This window comes from Microtus ochrogaster, unplaced genomic scaffold, assembly GCF_000317375.1.
Source record: "Microtus ochrogaster isolate Prairie Vole_2 unplaced genomic scaffold, MicOch1.0 UNK129, whole genome shotgun sequence".
In the NCBI taxonomy this organism is placed as follows: Eukaryota; Metazoa; Chordata; class Mammalia; order Rodentia; family Cricetidae; genus Microtus; species Microtus ochrogaster.
This window is the reverse complement of record NW_004949227.1, coordinates 258,736-273,197: the sequence shown is the minus strand read 5'-3', so window position 1 is coordinate 273,197 and position 14,462 is coordinate 258,736. Positions and strand designations below refer to the sequence as shown.

The 14,462-nt window shown below is 45.4% G+C and overlaps 2 protein-coding genes across 3 annotated transcripts in view; one reads left to right on the top strand and one right to left on the bottom strand.

Moving 5' to 3' along the window:
• The window catches only part of Bcap31 (B cell receptor associated protein 31), a 42,525-nt gene extending 31,756 nt beyond the window's left edge, over window positions 1-10,769 (bottom strand). Inside the window, exons 1-4 of the mRNA XM_005371812.3 lie at window positions 10,699-10,769; window positions 9,879-9,930; window positions 9,017-9,152; window positions 6,361-6,461 (exon numbers count right to left, since the gene is read on the bottom strand). Of these exons, the coding sequence (XP_005371869.1) occupies window positions 6,361-6,461; window positions 9,017-9,108 (193 nt within the window). The 5' untranslated portion in view covers window positions 9,109-9,152; window positions 9,879-9,930; window positions 10,699-10,769. The remainder of the gene's footprint in view (window positions 1-6,360; window positions 6,462-9,016; window positions 9,153-9,878; window positions 9,931-10,698) is intronic.
• Window positions 10,770-10,851: 82 nt separating this feature from the next.
• Window positions 10,852-14,462, top strand: part of Abcd1 (ATP binding cassette subfamily D member 1) — a 25,561-nt gene continuing 21,950 nt past the window's right edge. Inside the window, exon 1 of one of the 2 annotated variants that reach the window (XM_013355432.2) lies at window positions 10,852-11,875. In XM_013355432.2, the coding sequence (XP_013210886.1) occupies window positions 11,573-11,875 (303 nt within the window). In that variant the 5' untranslated portion in view covers window positions 10,852-11,572. Of the gene's footprint in view, window positions 12,473-14,462 lie in introns of both variants that reach the window. The other variant, XM_005371809.2, reaches the window with a different exon arrangement.

The window sequence follows — 14,462 nt, the reverse complement described above, 5'->3', positions numbered from 1 at the left end:
TTTTGGTTTTTCGAGACAGGGTTTCTCTGTGGCTTTGGAGCCTGTCCTGGAACTAGCTCTGTAGATCAGGCTGCTCTCGAACTCACAGAGATCCGCCTGCCTCTGCCTCCTGAGTGCTGGGATTAAAGGCGTGCGCCACCATCGCCCAACTCAGCTTATACATTTTAAAGATGTCTTTAAACTTCAGAATGGGAAGTCAAGTGATATGGGATTCCCTTCTGTATGCTGTGAATATGTTTTATTGCCATTGGTTAATAAGAAGCTACTTTGGCTTATGGCAGGACAGAATAGAGCTAGGTAGGAAAACTAAACTGAATGATGGGAGAAAGAAGGCGGAGTCATCAGAGAGCTGTAAGCTAGCCTCTGAGAAAACAAGACATGTAGTAAATGAGGTAACACTACAGCCACGTGGCAATACATAGACTAATAGAAATGTGTTAATTTAAGATGTAAGAGTTAGTTAATAAAAATCCTGAACTAATAGACCAAACAGTGTTGTAATTAATATAGTTCTATGTGATTATTTGGGTCTAGTCAGCTGGGAACAAAAGAACAGTCTCCACTTACAGTTAGGAAATGTGTTGAGGGGGAGGTTATGCCTTTATTTCCACAGGAAACAAAAAGAAAATGGCAACCCTGACTCCTGGAATCTCAGAATGAGACTGTGTCTATGAGCTGTCTCCTCCCATCATAAATTCCTCTCTAGAGAAGAGCCAGTGGCTGACTGTTTTGCTTGTCTGACCTTCAGGTTGAACCCCAATTTCCGTATCTGGGTTTTTATTAATTGTGCTACAAAAAGACATGTTACTTTGGAAAGAGGTTCTGCTTTAATTTCCATAGAAAATAAAAGATTTGTTCAAAGTTAAAGATGATCAAGTTTGATCAAGGAAGACTCCCTAAAAATTCTGGCTACAAAGAAATAAACCTAGAAGAACTACAAGACACGTGACGTTTATTTTACCTGCTCAAACATAAAACAAAAAAAAAATCATCTTTGGCTGACTTGTGTAATTATTATATTTATGCAAAAATGTACTTGTATTTATGCAAAAATATATGTTACCTTTAAAAGTTTATGTATTTTCAGAATGAGGGGACCAGAAACCAATGAAAACAAATGGCAATGGCCAGGCGATCCAGCATCTCAAAATGACTGTTGCAGTATCCTTGGAGCTCTTCATCCAGCTTCAAGGCTGCTGGCTGAGATGATCCAGCCTCACAGAATACTCCAGTCAGGACTTGTCTGTAATCCTAAATTTTCTCAGGGTCCCCCAAAGATTATCAGCACCCCTAATCAACAGAAGTAGTCTAAAGAGCTATGACCACATTTCCAAAAAATGGATTATAGATACTTATTATCATTTAAGAAGGATTGGTTACAAGTTGTTATTGGTAATGGTCATTTAAAAAGCTGAACAAATGAAATTAGATTCAGGGATCTCGTTCTAAAAAGAAAAGGGAGAAGCCGGGCGGTGGTGGCGCACGCCTTTAATCCCAGCACTTGGGAAGCAGAGACAGATGGATCTCTGTGAGTTCAAGACCAGCCTGGTCTACAAGAGCTAGTTCCAGGACAGGCTCCAAAGCCACAGAGAAACCCTGTCTCGAAAAACCAAAAAAAAGGGGGGGGAGAGATATAGAAATGATAGGATAAAAGGTAGATTACTGAATCTGCTTTAATCCAAAAAACAACTATTAATCTCAAAATATTTTACCTTGGGATGGAGTTTGGTTCACTGATACAAATTTAATTTTGCTATACTCTATGTATATTTCTACTCTAGTTAAGGTATTTTGCTTATGCAGCTCATTTAAAACTGCACTGTATAATTAAGAAATACAGATTAGTAGTCATCTACAATAGTCAAACTTATAGTCATGTTAGGTATGTTTTCCAAGGTCATACACAGATATAGATAGTCTCAAATACTTCAAAGGCCTACATAATATGGAATTAAATATGTCTAATAACCGAAAAATTTTCAAAACAGTGAGACACATATGCTTCTGGCAAGCACCAATTTACGTCAGAGAAGATGATGGGCATCAAAGAAACTGTATGCAGCTTGTTTTCTTTATGGCAAAAGCTAGCCATGTAGGTAAAGAAACTGCCCTTGTCTCAGTTGCTGACAGTTACTGTCCAAACTGGACCAGCAGGATACAAGAAAGGCGACTGGTGAACTTTGCCAAGACAAGGTAGGGCAGTCCTTCAGAATTCCCTGCTTCACAGAAAGTCTGTCAGCTATGCTAGGTCTGTAGGTCAGAAGTGGATGCCCCAACATTACAGAGGACCTTTGGGTGACTCTCCAGACAGCCTGATGTCTGACATTAGGTAGCATTTTCATTCTTGTGGGTCTTTGATGGAGTTGAAGACTATATAGCTAAACTTATAGTCTTCCTTAGTTATGATAGAAAGCAAATTAGGCATAAAACTTCAGACATACCAAGATAAGATAGATAATAGAGTTCTCTAATTTTGCCAAATACAAATAGATGGGATATTATAACTATAATCTTACTTGATAACTGTTTCTGTTGTATATAATTTTACCATGTTAAAGTTAAAATCTTTCTTTTTGGTTGAGTAGTGGTGGCACATGCCTTTAATCTCAGCACATGAGAGATGGATCTCACTGAATTCGAGGCCAGCCTAGTCTACAAAGTGAGTTCTAGGACAGTCAGGGCTGTTACACAGAAACCATGTCTCGAAAACCAAAAAAGAAAAAAAAAAGCCGGGCGGTGGTGGCGCACGCCTTTAATCCCAGCACTCGGGAGGCAGAGGCAAGCAGATCTCTGTGAGTTCGAGACAAGCCTGGTCTACAAGAGCTAGTTCCAGGACAGGCTCCAAAACCACAGAGAAACCCTGTCTCAAAAAACCAAAAAAAAAAAAAACAAAAAAAAACAAAAAAAACCCCTTCCTGTTTAATTACGCAAAAGGGGGAAATGATGTGGAATCCTTTTGTGCACTGTGTATATATCTGTAAATGGAAGTGGAGCTTTTCTATTGCGACTGCCCAGTATCCCACAGCATATCACTATGACTGGATTAGTAAACAAGCTGACTGATCAATAGACAAAGAGGATAAAGTTAGGCAGGGAAAGCCAAACTGAGATTGATGGGAGGAGGAAGGGTAGAGTCAGAAGAGCCGCCAGACAGACAAAGAATGAGTCAGACATACAAAACAGGATAGAGGAGAAACGATGAGCCTCAGGACAGCACATAGATTCTGAGTTAAAGGCGAACCTATAGCTCCTTATCTACTGGGAAACCCTGTTTAGAAAAAAACAAAACAAAACAAAAAAGATGTCAAGTTTATAAGGTTGGGAGACATAAAAGCTTAAGTTATTTATCAAGAAAATGTTTTAAGGTCTACAAAGATATTTTTAGGATGGTAATAAGTTATGAAAAAAGTGGTTTAGGTAAAAAACTTTGGACTCACTAAGATAGAATAGATATTTTCTCCGTATATGCCAAATACAAATGGACTGCACACTGTGAATCTAATTCTTACATAACAATTGTTCTTATAATTTTACTATGTTAGAGTTAAAATCCTTCCTTTTTATTTAGACAAAAAGAGGGAAATATTGTGGGATATTTGTATACTGTGTGAAGATGTATTGCAGTGAATGGTGTAATAAAAAGCTGAACATCCAAGAGCTAGAAGAAGATTATAGAAGGGACTTCCAGGCAGAGAGAGAACTCTGGGAAGAAAAGAGGAGCCAGCCAGATGCAAAGGAAGCAGGGTGGGCAGTATGGAGATGAGCTAACGAATCACATAAAAGAACAGAGATTTAAAAATAGGGTTAATTTACACTGTAAGAACTAGTTAGAGACAAGTCTAAGATAAAATCAAAATTAATAATAAATAAGTCTCATTATTTGTGGGCTGGCAGTCATGATGAAAAGTACTACTATACTATTACTGCTTGGCATTTCATGAAGTTCAACTCTAAGCAAGTCCTGCATACTCCCTATTGGCTCCTATCCCAGAAACTGCTCAGACCCTAAGTGGAAAAAGCCACCTCTTAGAGTCTTGCTAAAAGCATTTCAATAGTTGTGCCTGGGAATCTATAGGCATATTTGGCCTGTTCACAGGAAGTCCTGCCTGAACAAATCCCATCAAACCCTAAACATTAAGGGAAAATGCCCAATACTGCAGCTAGTGGATGGAGTTGTGCATAACACTAACTCAAACTCTACCCTGAGCATTTTTGCTGGAACTTGAGGAAAATATTCCATGCCTATGTGGGCATCAGATCTCTAAAACAGGACTTGATGTTTCACAGCAGAGTAAAGAGAATAGAGTTCAAGCAAAGGAACATACTGATAGCTCACTATAGCAAATCAACAATCATTCAACAGTCAGACAACAGCTTAATTGGCTCCCTGTCTCCAAATGGGCTCACTACCACCTCACTGTAAAATGTTTCTCTTCCATCTTTTTGGTTTTTTGAGATAAGGGTCTTTCTATGTAGCCCTGGCTATCCTAGAAGTTTCTATGTAAGACTAGACAGACTGGCCTCAAACAGAAATTCACCTACACCTACCTCTTGAGTGCTAGGATTAAAGGCAAGCACCACCTTGCTTGTCTCCACTTCCATCTTGATACCACCTATCATGGCCATAGACCTAAGCCTGCCCTCTGATACCATTTATCTTTCAAAGTCTTGTGGATAATGCATACTAATGCTGAAGTTTACAATACTATACAACTGTATTACCTGGAAAGACTTTATACCTATGCATATACAGAGAGGTCTTAGCTCTGTCTCTAAGACATGCTGTCACTTTGTTTTCTACCTCACACTATAGGAGAAAACAGAACCCCATTTCCAGCTAGGCTGTTTAATTGCTCTGGTCTTGTACTTGGAAGCCCTGCTTCACCAGCCATGCTGGTATATACATGTAACTCCAGCACTTGAGAGACTAAGCCAGATGTTTAATGCCAGCCTAGATTACAGGGTAAAGCCCTATTGATGTGGGAGTGTCATATATCAATCTGTTGATTTCATTGGTTAAGCAATAAAGAAACTGCTTGGCCTGATAGGTTAAAACATAGGTGGGAGGAGTAAACAGAACAGAATGCTGGGAGGAAGAGGAAGTGAGGTAAGATGCCTCAGGCAGAGACGCCATGCTCCCGGCTCCTGGCGGGTAGATGTGATAGCTCTGCTCTCTGAGGCACACACAATGAAGCTCCGACCCAGGATGGACATAGCCTAGAATCTCCCTGATAAGCCACCTTGTGGGCTACATAGATTATTAGAAATGGGTTAAGAGGCTAGAGCTAGTGGGCCAAGCAGTGTTTAAATGAATACAGTTTGTGTGTTATTTCGAAGCATAAGCCGCATGCGGCTGGGGTGCTGGGGACGCAGCCCCACCGCTCCTATTACTACACCCTATCTCAAATAAAAAAAACAAAAACCAACTCATATATTTTTTTTCTTTTTTTCAGAGATTTGCTTTTTTATTTGTATTGGTCTTTTGCTTCCATGTATGTCTGTGTGAGGGTGTCAGATCCTCTGAAACTAGAGTTACAGACAGTTGTGAGCTGCCATGTGGTTTTTGGGAACTGAGCCCAGGTCCTCTGGAAGAGCAGCCATTGCTTTTAACTGCTGAGCCATCTATCCAACCCCATCACATCTCTTTTTAAGATGAGAAAACAACAAACAAACAGCAGCCAGGTACACATCTCTTTAATCTCAGCACTCAGAGGGCATAGACAGACAGATCTCTGATTTTGAGGCCAACCTGGTCTACAGAGCCAAGACAGTCCAGGCCACATAGAGAAACTGTCTTGGGAGGGGGTGGTGTTCGAGACAAGGTTTCTCTGTGTATCTCTGGCTGTCCTGGAACTCACTCTGTAGACCAGGCTAGCCTTGAACTCATTGAGATTCACCTGCCTCTGCCTGGGTGGAGAGACTCTATCTTAAACAACAAAAAATAGTAACAGTGATAAATAAACAAATAAAAACTAAAAGACAAAGTAATTTTTAAAAGATGATGTCAGGCTTTAATGGAGAAGACCACACTGCTGTCTCCATGACTGAAAAGCAGCACTATCTGGACCAATGTCACAGGCCAGTTAGTTCTCTCTGCATCAGTTCTAAAATAACTAGGGTACCCGGGAAATACAGGTGGTCATAAGAGTATATAAAAGCCACTAAATGTAAGTCCACATGGACTGCTATGGGAACCTCTTAAAATGAAGGCCTTGCTAATAGCACCTCCTTTGCAGATAAATGATTAGTTTGTCTCTGAGAAGGTAAAACTTGTTTTCTATCCATCCAAGATGACAGGGGGCTTTAGAAGCCATGACACAGGACCTGGTCATGGAGCAACCCCTGCTGCAGCTCACTCACCAATGACCAACAGCACAAGGATGACGATGAGAACCACAAAGAAGGTGTTGCCATAGGTCACTACCAGCTCGACCAGCCGGGATTTGAAAATCTTCTGCCATCTGTGAAGGAGATGAAGACAGACACTAAAGAAGAGGAACCTTCACAATACAAACCCTGAGTAAAATGTAAAGACAGCTTGGTGCTCTTCTCCAATGGCCAAGGGACCTGTACAAAAATCAGTCTCAGCCGCTTATATGTTTCCCCTATTTATTAAGTTCAAGAGTACTTAATAAAAAGATGTTTGTCAGGGATGGAGAGATGGTTCAGAGTAAAGAGCACTGGCTGCTCTTCAGAAAACCCAGGTTTAATGCCAAGCACCCACGTGGCAGCTCTCCAACTGTCTATAACTCCAATTATAGGGGGGTCCAACATGTTCACACAGACATACATGCAGGCAAAACGCCAATGCACATGAGAGAGAGAGGAATGAATAAAAAAATAAATGATGTTTGTCCACCTGCAAAATAACCCTATTTTTTTCGTTTTTTAGTTTTTTGAGACTGGGTTTCTCTGTGTAACAGCTTTAGCTGTCCTGAAACTAGCTCTGTATGCTAGGCTGGCCTCGAACTCACAGAGATCTGCCTGCCTTTGCCTCCCGAATGCTGGGATTAAAGGCATGCACCACCACTGCCTGGCTGGAAATCAGTCTTAAAATACTGGCAGTCTCTAGTAAGGGAAACTTAGTTTTCATTGTACTTTCCCTTGTAGTAGTTGAGTGTTTGCCACAAACATAGTTATTCCTTTTGTCTTTCTTTTCATCTTTTTTTTTCCTGTGGCAGGGTCTTACTAAATAGGTCCCTGGCTGTCCGAGAACTTACTAGGTAGACCAGACTGTCCTTGAACTCAGAGATCCACCTGCCTCTGACTTCCTGTGCTGGGATTAAAGAAGTGTGCCACTATGCCTGGTTCCTTCTGTCTTTCTAATATGTGACAATCTTTTTATGTGTAGACACCTAACACTCTAGGTTATAAAAAGGAACACAAACACTCCATCATTTCCATGAACAAACATTCAAGACATGGCTCTAAAAAGCCTTCAGAAGGAGTTCCATAGTACTAAAAAAATTAGCAAGTCAGGCTGATCATGGTGGCACACACCTTTAATCCCAGCACTTGGGAGGCAGAGGCAGGTAGATCTCTGTGAGTTTGAGGCCAGCCTGATCTACACTGCAAGTCCCAAGCCTACATACTGAGACCCTGTCAGCAAACCACCCTTGTCATCAAATGCAGATTCAAAAATCAACAGTTAGTTTGCTAGAAACATGACATGGCATGGTTCTGAATTTGCATTTAGTGTTTTAAGTTGGTCTTAATCAGTTCCTCCTTCCTTCTCCTTTTTTCACTTTTTTCTATGTGTTTGTATCTATATGTGGATACACGTGTGTTCTGGTGCTGTGCATGAGAGGGGGGCCTTAGGTGTGTATCTCCTCTAATCATTCTCTACTTTATTTTCTTTTTTGCAAATGTCTCACTGAACCCAGAGCTTACTGATTCAGCTAGATGGATTAGGATCCTCCTGGTTTTTGCTTCTAAAGAACTGTATTACAGGAGTGTGTCACCTGGTCCAGCTTTTACATGGGTGATGGGGATCAAGCTTAGATCCTTATATTTGTACAGTAAGTAGTTTATTGACAAGCTATCTTCCCAGTCCTTATCATTTTCAGATAGGAGGGTCTCATGGCTAGCCTCAAATTTGGTAAGTAGCCAAAATAGGCCTTGAACTCCTGATCCTACTTTCACCTCCTGAGTGGTGGAACCAAATTAGTTGTCCTAGAAAACATCCAAGACTACAGTCCTGCCAGTGTTTTGGTCTCTATATTTCCTGTAAGGTGGATGCCAATATGAGTTTTGGCAAGAATATTCCTTAGGGGCCGGGCAGTGGTGGCGCACTCGGGAGGCAGAGGCAGGCGGATCTCTGTGAGTTCGAGACCAGCCTGGTCTACAGAGCTAGTTCCAGGACAGGCTCCAAAACCACAGAGAAACCCTGTCTCGAAAACCCAAAAAAAAAAAAAAAAGAATATTCCTTAGGTATTATTAACTGTGGTGATTTTATAACATATTAATTTAAATAAGGATAATGTGTTGATGTATTAAGTATAATTTAAAAATTAGTAACTAATTCACTTTTAGCAAATCTTGTTTGTTAAAAGAGAATAGGGCTTCATCCTTCATAGGCTGAGTAATGCGCATGAGCCTACTAAGTATTGCCAGTAAGAGCTGGTTAGGAGGACAAAAGTCACCAAATCAACAATGAAAGCCTATGGTGCAAGTATTCTGATTTCCACACAGCCATCCCCACAGCCCTGAGTCCTAAGGGTAGGCAAGAGAATATCAGCCACAAAACTGAAGATAGATCTTCCTTTACAAAGACCAGAAGGCAGGGTGCACAGAAAAGAAACTGAAGAAGTAACAAGGCAAAACAGTGTGCACGATTGGTGATTTAAAAACAAACAAACCAACAAACCTCCTGTCACCCTTATCTAAAACAGATTTTACTTGTTTCCATTTAGCCCCAATTTCAGGGTCCACCAACTCTACACACAGAAACTCTAAGGTTCAGGGTTAGACAGGCACTTTCCCCATAATGCTTGTCTTGTTGCTCTATTAGCCATACCTTTTGGGGGAAATGAAGGGAATACAGAGAAGCAACACAGCAAAGACCTCTGCGTAGAGGAAGGTGGCAACTGCAGTCCACTGTAGACTCATCCTGTGACTTAAAGGTTTCCAACAGAGAGATGGGCGTTTGTCTCCTGGTAGGGCAGAGGGAACAGGAGAAACCACTTGAGCTGGGCAGTCACTGACACCTAGTTCAAGGACCTTGGAGAGGCTGGGGCTGCTACTCTTCACAACAGACTCTGGCACTCTGCTTCAGAGCTTGTGCAGCCCTGGCTGAAACTCAATAGGAATACTTGGCCAATGATGCTTCAAAGGTACTGCAAAGTTAGCCCAAGATACCCCAAGACCATGTTCTCAGCACATAGATTTATTTGGCCCCAGAGGGACAAAGGACAGGAGTTGGAGATCTAGGGAGAAGGGGAAGAGGTATTTGTCTCTCGGAGACAAAAGTCTGCCTCTGTATAGAGAGACAGACATGGCCCATAGTTAAATGGCAGTAAATGGGAAAAGGAAACCCTGTGTTAGAATGAGTTAATTCTAAATGGACATAATTATGGCACTTCAAAAGGGGGCTTTTGATTGTTGGACTTCAATACTTTAATAGCTGGATCTTGGTATCAGCCTCAGGAAGAGGTAGTAGCCAAATAAGGGAACAGACCTTGGTGGCTAACTTTAGGAATGTAATCTAACAGTTTTTAGCAAGGAAGAGGGAATGGGAGAGGGAAAAGACCTGCCAGAGCCATGTTTGCCATGCTTGGGCCTGCGAGAGCCCCTCCAATGCTAGCCAGGCAACGAACTTCCCTTGACTGGAATAGTTACTTATGGTCCTCCAGCATGTGTGTGTTACCAAGACAATGTACCTTTGTTGATGATTCCTTTCGGGGGAGGGGGAGTCCAACGGACTCTTTAGACCTGTTTAACAACAAAAAAAAAAAGTTTCTCGTAAGAATAGTACATGAACAAGGGCACCCATCAGGCTCCTTCCCAGACCAGAAGCTTTTGCTAGAGGAGCTACAAGTCTTTCAGTCGCCCCTTCAGTGGGCCTGGGACTGCAATGTTCATATGTGCACCTTCTGCAAACACCACTGCCTCGGCCCCAGCGCAAGCAAGGAGGCCCATTCCAACCTCCCACGGCAACACCCGGGAGGGTCAGATAACCCAGGAGCCTCCCTCTGAGGCTGCTTTTCTGAAACTAAACAGGCCTTCCGTCTGCTCCTGCGGATGCATGAAATGTGAAGCATTAATGTGCCCTCAAAATGCCCACACACAAGAGCGACTCCTAGAGGACAGAAATCCAGGCCAAAAACAAATACAGGTCTCTACAGAACACCTCAAAGCCTTACCCAGAGAAAGTTCCAGAACCAGAAAGTCTCGCCCGAAGCCAAAGGGGAACAACAGCCTTAGTACACCACAATGCCACCCAAGTCCATCGCGCCAGGTGGCCTACCTGGGAAGCTCTCTCGGATTGGGTTTCATCACTGACCCCCGCCCTCGAGCTCCGCTCCACCTGCCACCCCAACATCCCTCTACTGGACCCTGCCCTAGACTCCTAAGTCAGCCCGGATCCAGAGATTTTACAGAATCCCCAGTCTTTCTGAGACACATAGTTCCTGCCCTCATGAAGGGACTGGGGTAACCTCGGCGATCCGAGAGGCAGCCACACCCGCGGACTCAGCTTACCGAGTTTCAGACAAGGAGTACACCCTACCGCCACTACCAAACTCTCACCACCGCTTCGGCCCGCCCCTTAGCCCGCAACCGGAAACCGGAAACGCTCATCGGGCCCCGCCTACAAGCTCTTGTGAGGCCCCAAAGGCTCCGCCCGCTGCCGTTTCCCGCCCCGCCCCCAGGCCGCGGGCTGTTGTCTAGGTTTTCTTAGGAAGTGTCGGCTGGCTGCCGCTCGCGTCTCTGATTCTTTGGACACGCAAGGGTGGTGCTCGGAGAAGCCTTGGTGGGAAGGCTAGGGCCGCTTCTCTAGCCTACGCGGTCACCCCTTGTCTCAGTGGTCAGAGAGGGGGTGGGGCCAAACCGTTGAGCGAGTACCGGGTGGGGTGCCCCTTGCCCCAACTCCGCCTCCTGCCCCAACTCCGCCCCATTCCCCCTGGGGGAAGGTGGGTGGGAATTCTGGGCCTTGGCGAAGTCACTGTAGCTTCAGCGGGGCTGCCGAGAGGACGAACCCGCCTGTTGCCCCAGGGAGGGGCGTCACAAGGCGGTGGGAGGAGAAACAGTTAGAGGAGGTAGAGGGGAAGAGACAGCCTCTTTGCTTAAGATCTCTCGAAGCTGACCTCAGGGGCTAAGGAATTATCTAGAGAGGGAAGCCTGTTTCCTCCACCTGGGCTGCCTGAAGAGGCCACGACCCTGGAGGATCCTAAGCCAACATCCAGGGGCCCCAGCACCACCCCAGGGGCCTAAAGTCTCAGGGACCACTTCAGGGTATCCAGTTGCCTAGACGACGAGCCCTGGATCAGAGCAACAGCCCTTCAGCATCTGCCCGAACTGCAGCCTTGGGCAGTAAGTGGTACCAGCCCTCAGCTTGCCCACCAGTCCAGGTGACATGCCGGTGCTTTCCACTCCACGGTCCTCGAGGGTGACCACGCTGAAGCGCACAGCTGTGGTTCTGGCACTCACAGCCTATGGAGTCCACAAAATCTACCCTCTAGTACGGCAGTGTCTGACTCCTGCCAGGGGCCCTCAGGTGCCAGCTGGAGAGCCCACGCAAGAGGCCTCTGGGGCCACAGCAGCCAAGGCTGGCATGAACCGGGTATTCCTGCAGCGGCTCCTGGTGCTCCTGAGGCTGCTGTTCCCCCGAGTCTTATGCCGGGAAACAGGGTTGCTGGCCCTGCATTCTACTGCCCTGGTAAGCCGAACTTTCCTGTCTGTGTATGTGGCCCGCCTGGACGGCAGACTGGCCCGCTGCATTGTTCGTAAGGACCCACAGGCCTTTAGCTGGCAACTGCTGCAGTGGCTCCTCATCGCCCTTCCTGCCACTTTCATCAACAGTGCCATCCGCTACCTAGAGGGCCAGCTGGCTCTGTCTTTCCGAAGCCGACTAGTTGCTCATGCCTATAGACTCTACTTCTCCCAGCAGACTTACTACCGAGTAAGCAACATGGATGGACGGCTTCGAAACCCTGACCAGTCTCTGACAGAGGATGTGGTAGCCTTTGCTGCCTCTATAGCCCACCTCTATTCCAATTTGACCAAGCCACTACTGGATGTGGCCGTGACCTCCTACACTCTACTTCGAGCCGCCCGCTCCAGAGGAGCTGGTACAGCCTGGCCCTCAGCCATCGCTGGCCTGGTGGTTTTCTTAACAGCCAACGTGCTTCGAGCCTTCTCTCCCAAGTTTGGAGAGCTGGTGGCAGAGGAAGCAAGGCGGAAGGGTGAACTGCGCTACATGCACTCTCGAGTGGTGGCCAACTCAGAGGAAATTGCCTTCTATGGGGGCCATGAGGTGGGGCAGATTGAAATGCTGCTTATATAGGAGAGGAGGTGTCTGGGAGACCCTTGGCAGCCAGCTATAAGCCATAGGGAAAGCCTAAGGCCTTCTCAGGCTGATGTTAAAGCTGTAAATAAGCACTGGGACAAATTTGGGGTAGACCTTGGATGGCTGTAGTCTTAAGGTGCAGAAATGGAGAAATGGCACCGCTGGGTGGGAACTTCCCCGTGCTGGCTGCCTGAAACCTCTAGGCTACTTCTGCTTCCTTGGTGAAATTGTCTTGGACTTGAAGCTTTGTATTCTAGTGGTTTGAGATGCTACTGGTTCAGCTCACTCCAATATTGCAGTCAACCATTCCTGTAACCAACTGGAAGAAATTAGACTCCTACCATCTGGGAGCAGGAATGGTAGGACACAGCCTGCTACCTAAAGTCTCTTACATCTGTAAGCCCTTTGAAGGCCAGCGTTCAATGGAGCTAGCTGGCTGGGCTGGCTGGTATTATGGGCATGACTCAGCCCAAGCAGAGGTTAACAATCAGAGCTCAGCACAGCAGCTGTAGTGGTGTTGGTGCTCAGGGTCAAGGCTGTCAGAGCCCCAGGCATGCCTGGCTAGTGACCAACAGGCTTGGCTAGCAACCTGCCCTCCTCCCTCCCTCCCCTTCTCCCTCCCAGGGATAGGGATGCCTGGCCTAGCTTCAGCCACTGTACGCTAGGCCTGACAAGCTCCCCCACCACTACTGCCATTGTAGCCGCCCTTCCGCACAGATTCCAGCCACTCTGTGAGCTGGGCTGTGGCCAGGAGAGCCCTCAGACACCGGGAAAGGCAACTTGAGGCCAGTGCAAGCTTCATTCTGTGGCAGCCCCTCCCCTTCCTTATGCCTGTGGTTGCAGCTGCCTCGGGCCTTATTCTGGCAACTAGTTTCGGTTCTCTAGTGCTGGGGGCGGGGGGAGGGACACAAGCACCTATTTCATGAAGGTCTCTGTGTTTCCTGGGTCAGGTAGCCACTTGCCCCAGGACCTTGTCAGGTTGGCTGCAACAACTTGTAGAGAATCAGGCTTGCCCTTGACTTTTGGAAAGGATCTGTCTCTACGGTCTGCAAAAAGAGGCATCTCTGGTCCAGGTCAAGTTTCAGATTAGAAGAAAAAGTGTCTCACCCTCACTATAACCCCTCTCTCATTCTCTTCTACAGAATACTGGGCTGCAGGGGTCTTGGCAAGCAGCCAGGCCTTGGGTGAGGCACTTGGCACAATACCCATAGCTACACCATCAGTCTTAGCTGACAGTGCTCCCAGCTTAAGGCACAAACCTAGATTACCAGGGTGCTTCAAGGTGGTTTACTCACTTCAGGAATGAGAGGCTGGGTTTGAGGAAAACTGGGCTATATGAGCAGGCCTAAGCAGAACGTGCAAGTGCAAAAGAAAGAGCATGGTATTTAGAAAGACTTCCTCTGTGCTAGCTTCAGGAAATAGCACATTCAACAATAGAGTTCACTTGCTGGGATACCCTTAGTCTGTTTGTTTAAACTATATGAAATGATGGTAGATTGAGTGCCTTGGTACAGGCACATGGCCCACTCCAGTAGTCCCACTGACTAATGTACTGTAGATAGGGGCCTAGATTCAAGTCATCAATTTATTACAGAAGGGAATTAACTGGCTCGCTGGCAGGCAAACAACAAGGTATTATATTCTTGCTAGAATTTCAGATAGTGCATATGCATGTTACATACACATGTATACAACCTCGTGCTTGAAAAAAAACAAAGTAAATCTTAAATCAGCTTCTAAATTTATAAGAATCTGGTTATCAGGCTGAGGCAGGAGGATGACTCTGACTGAGTTCATGGACTACATAGTGAGTTTCTGGGCACATAGTGAGGCTGTCTCAAAAATAACAAAAAAGCCAGGCATGGTGGTACATACCTGTAATCCCAGCACTTGGAAAGCAGAGACAGGAAAATTGCCACAAATTTGAAGTTGGCTCTGGTCTACATAAAGAATTCCA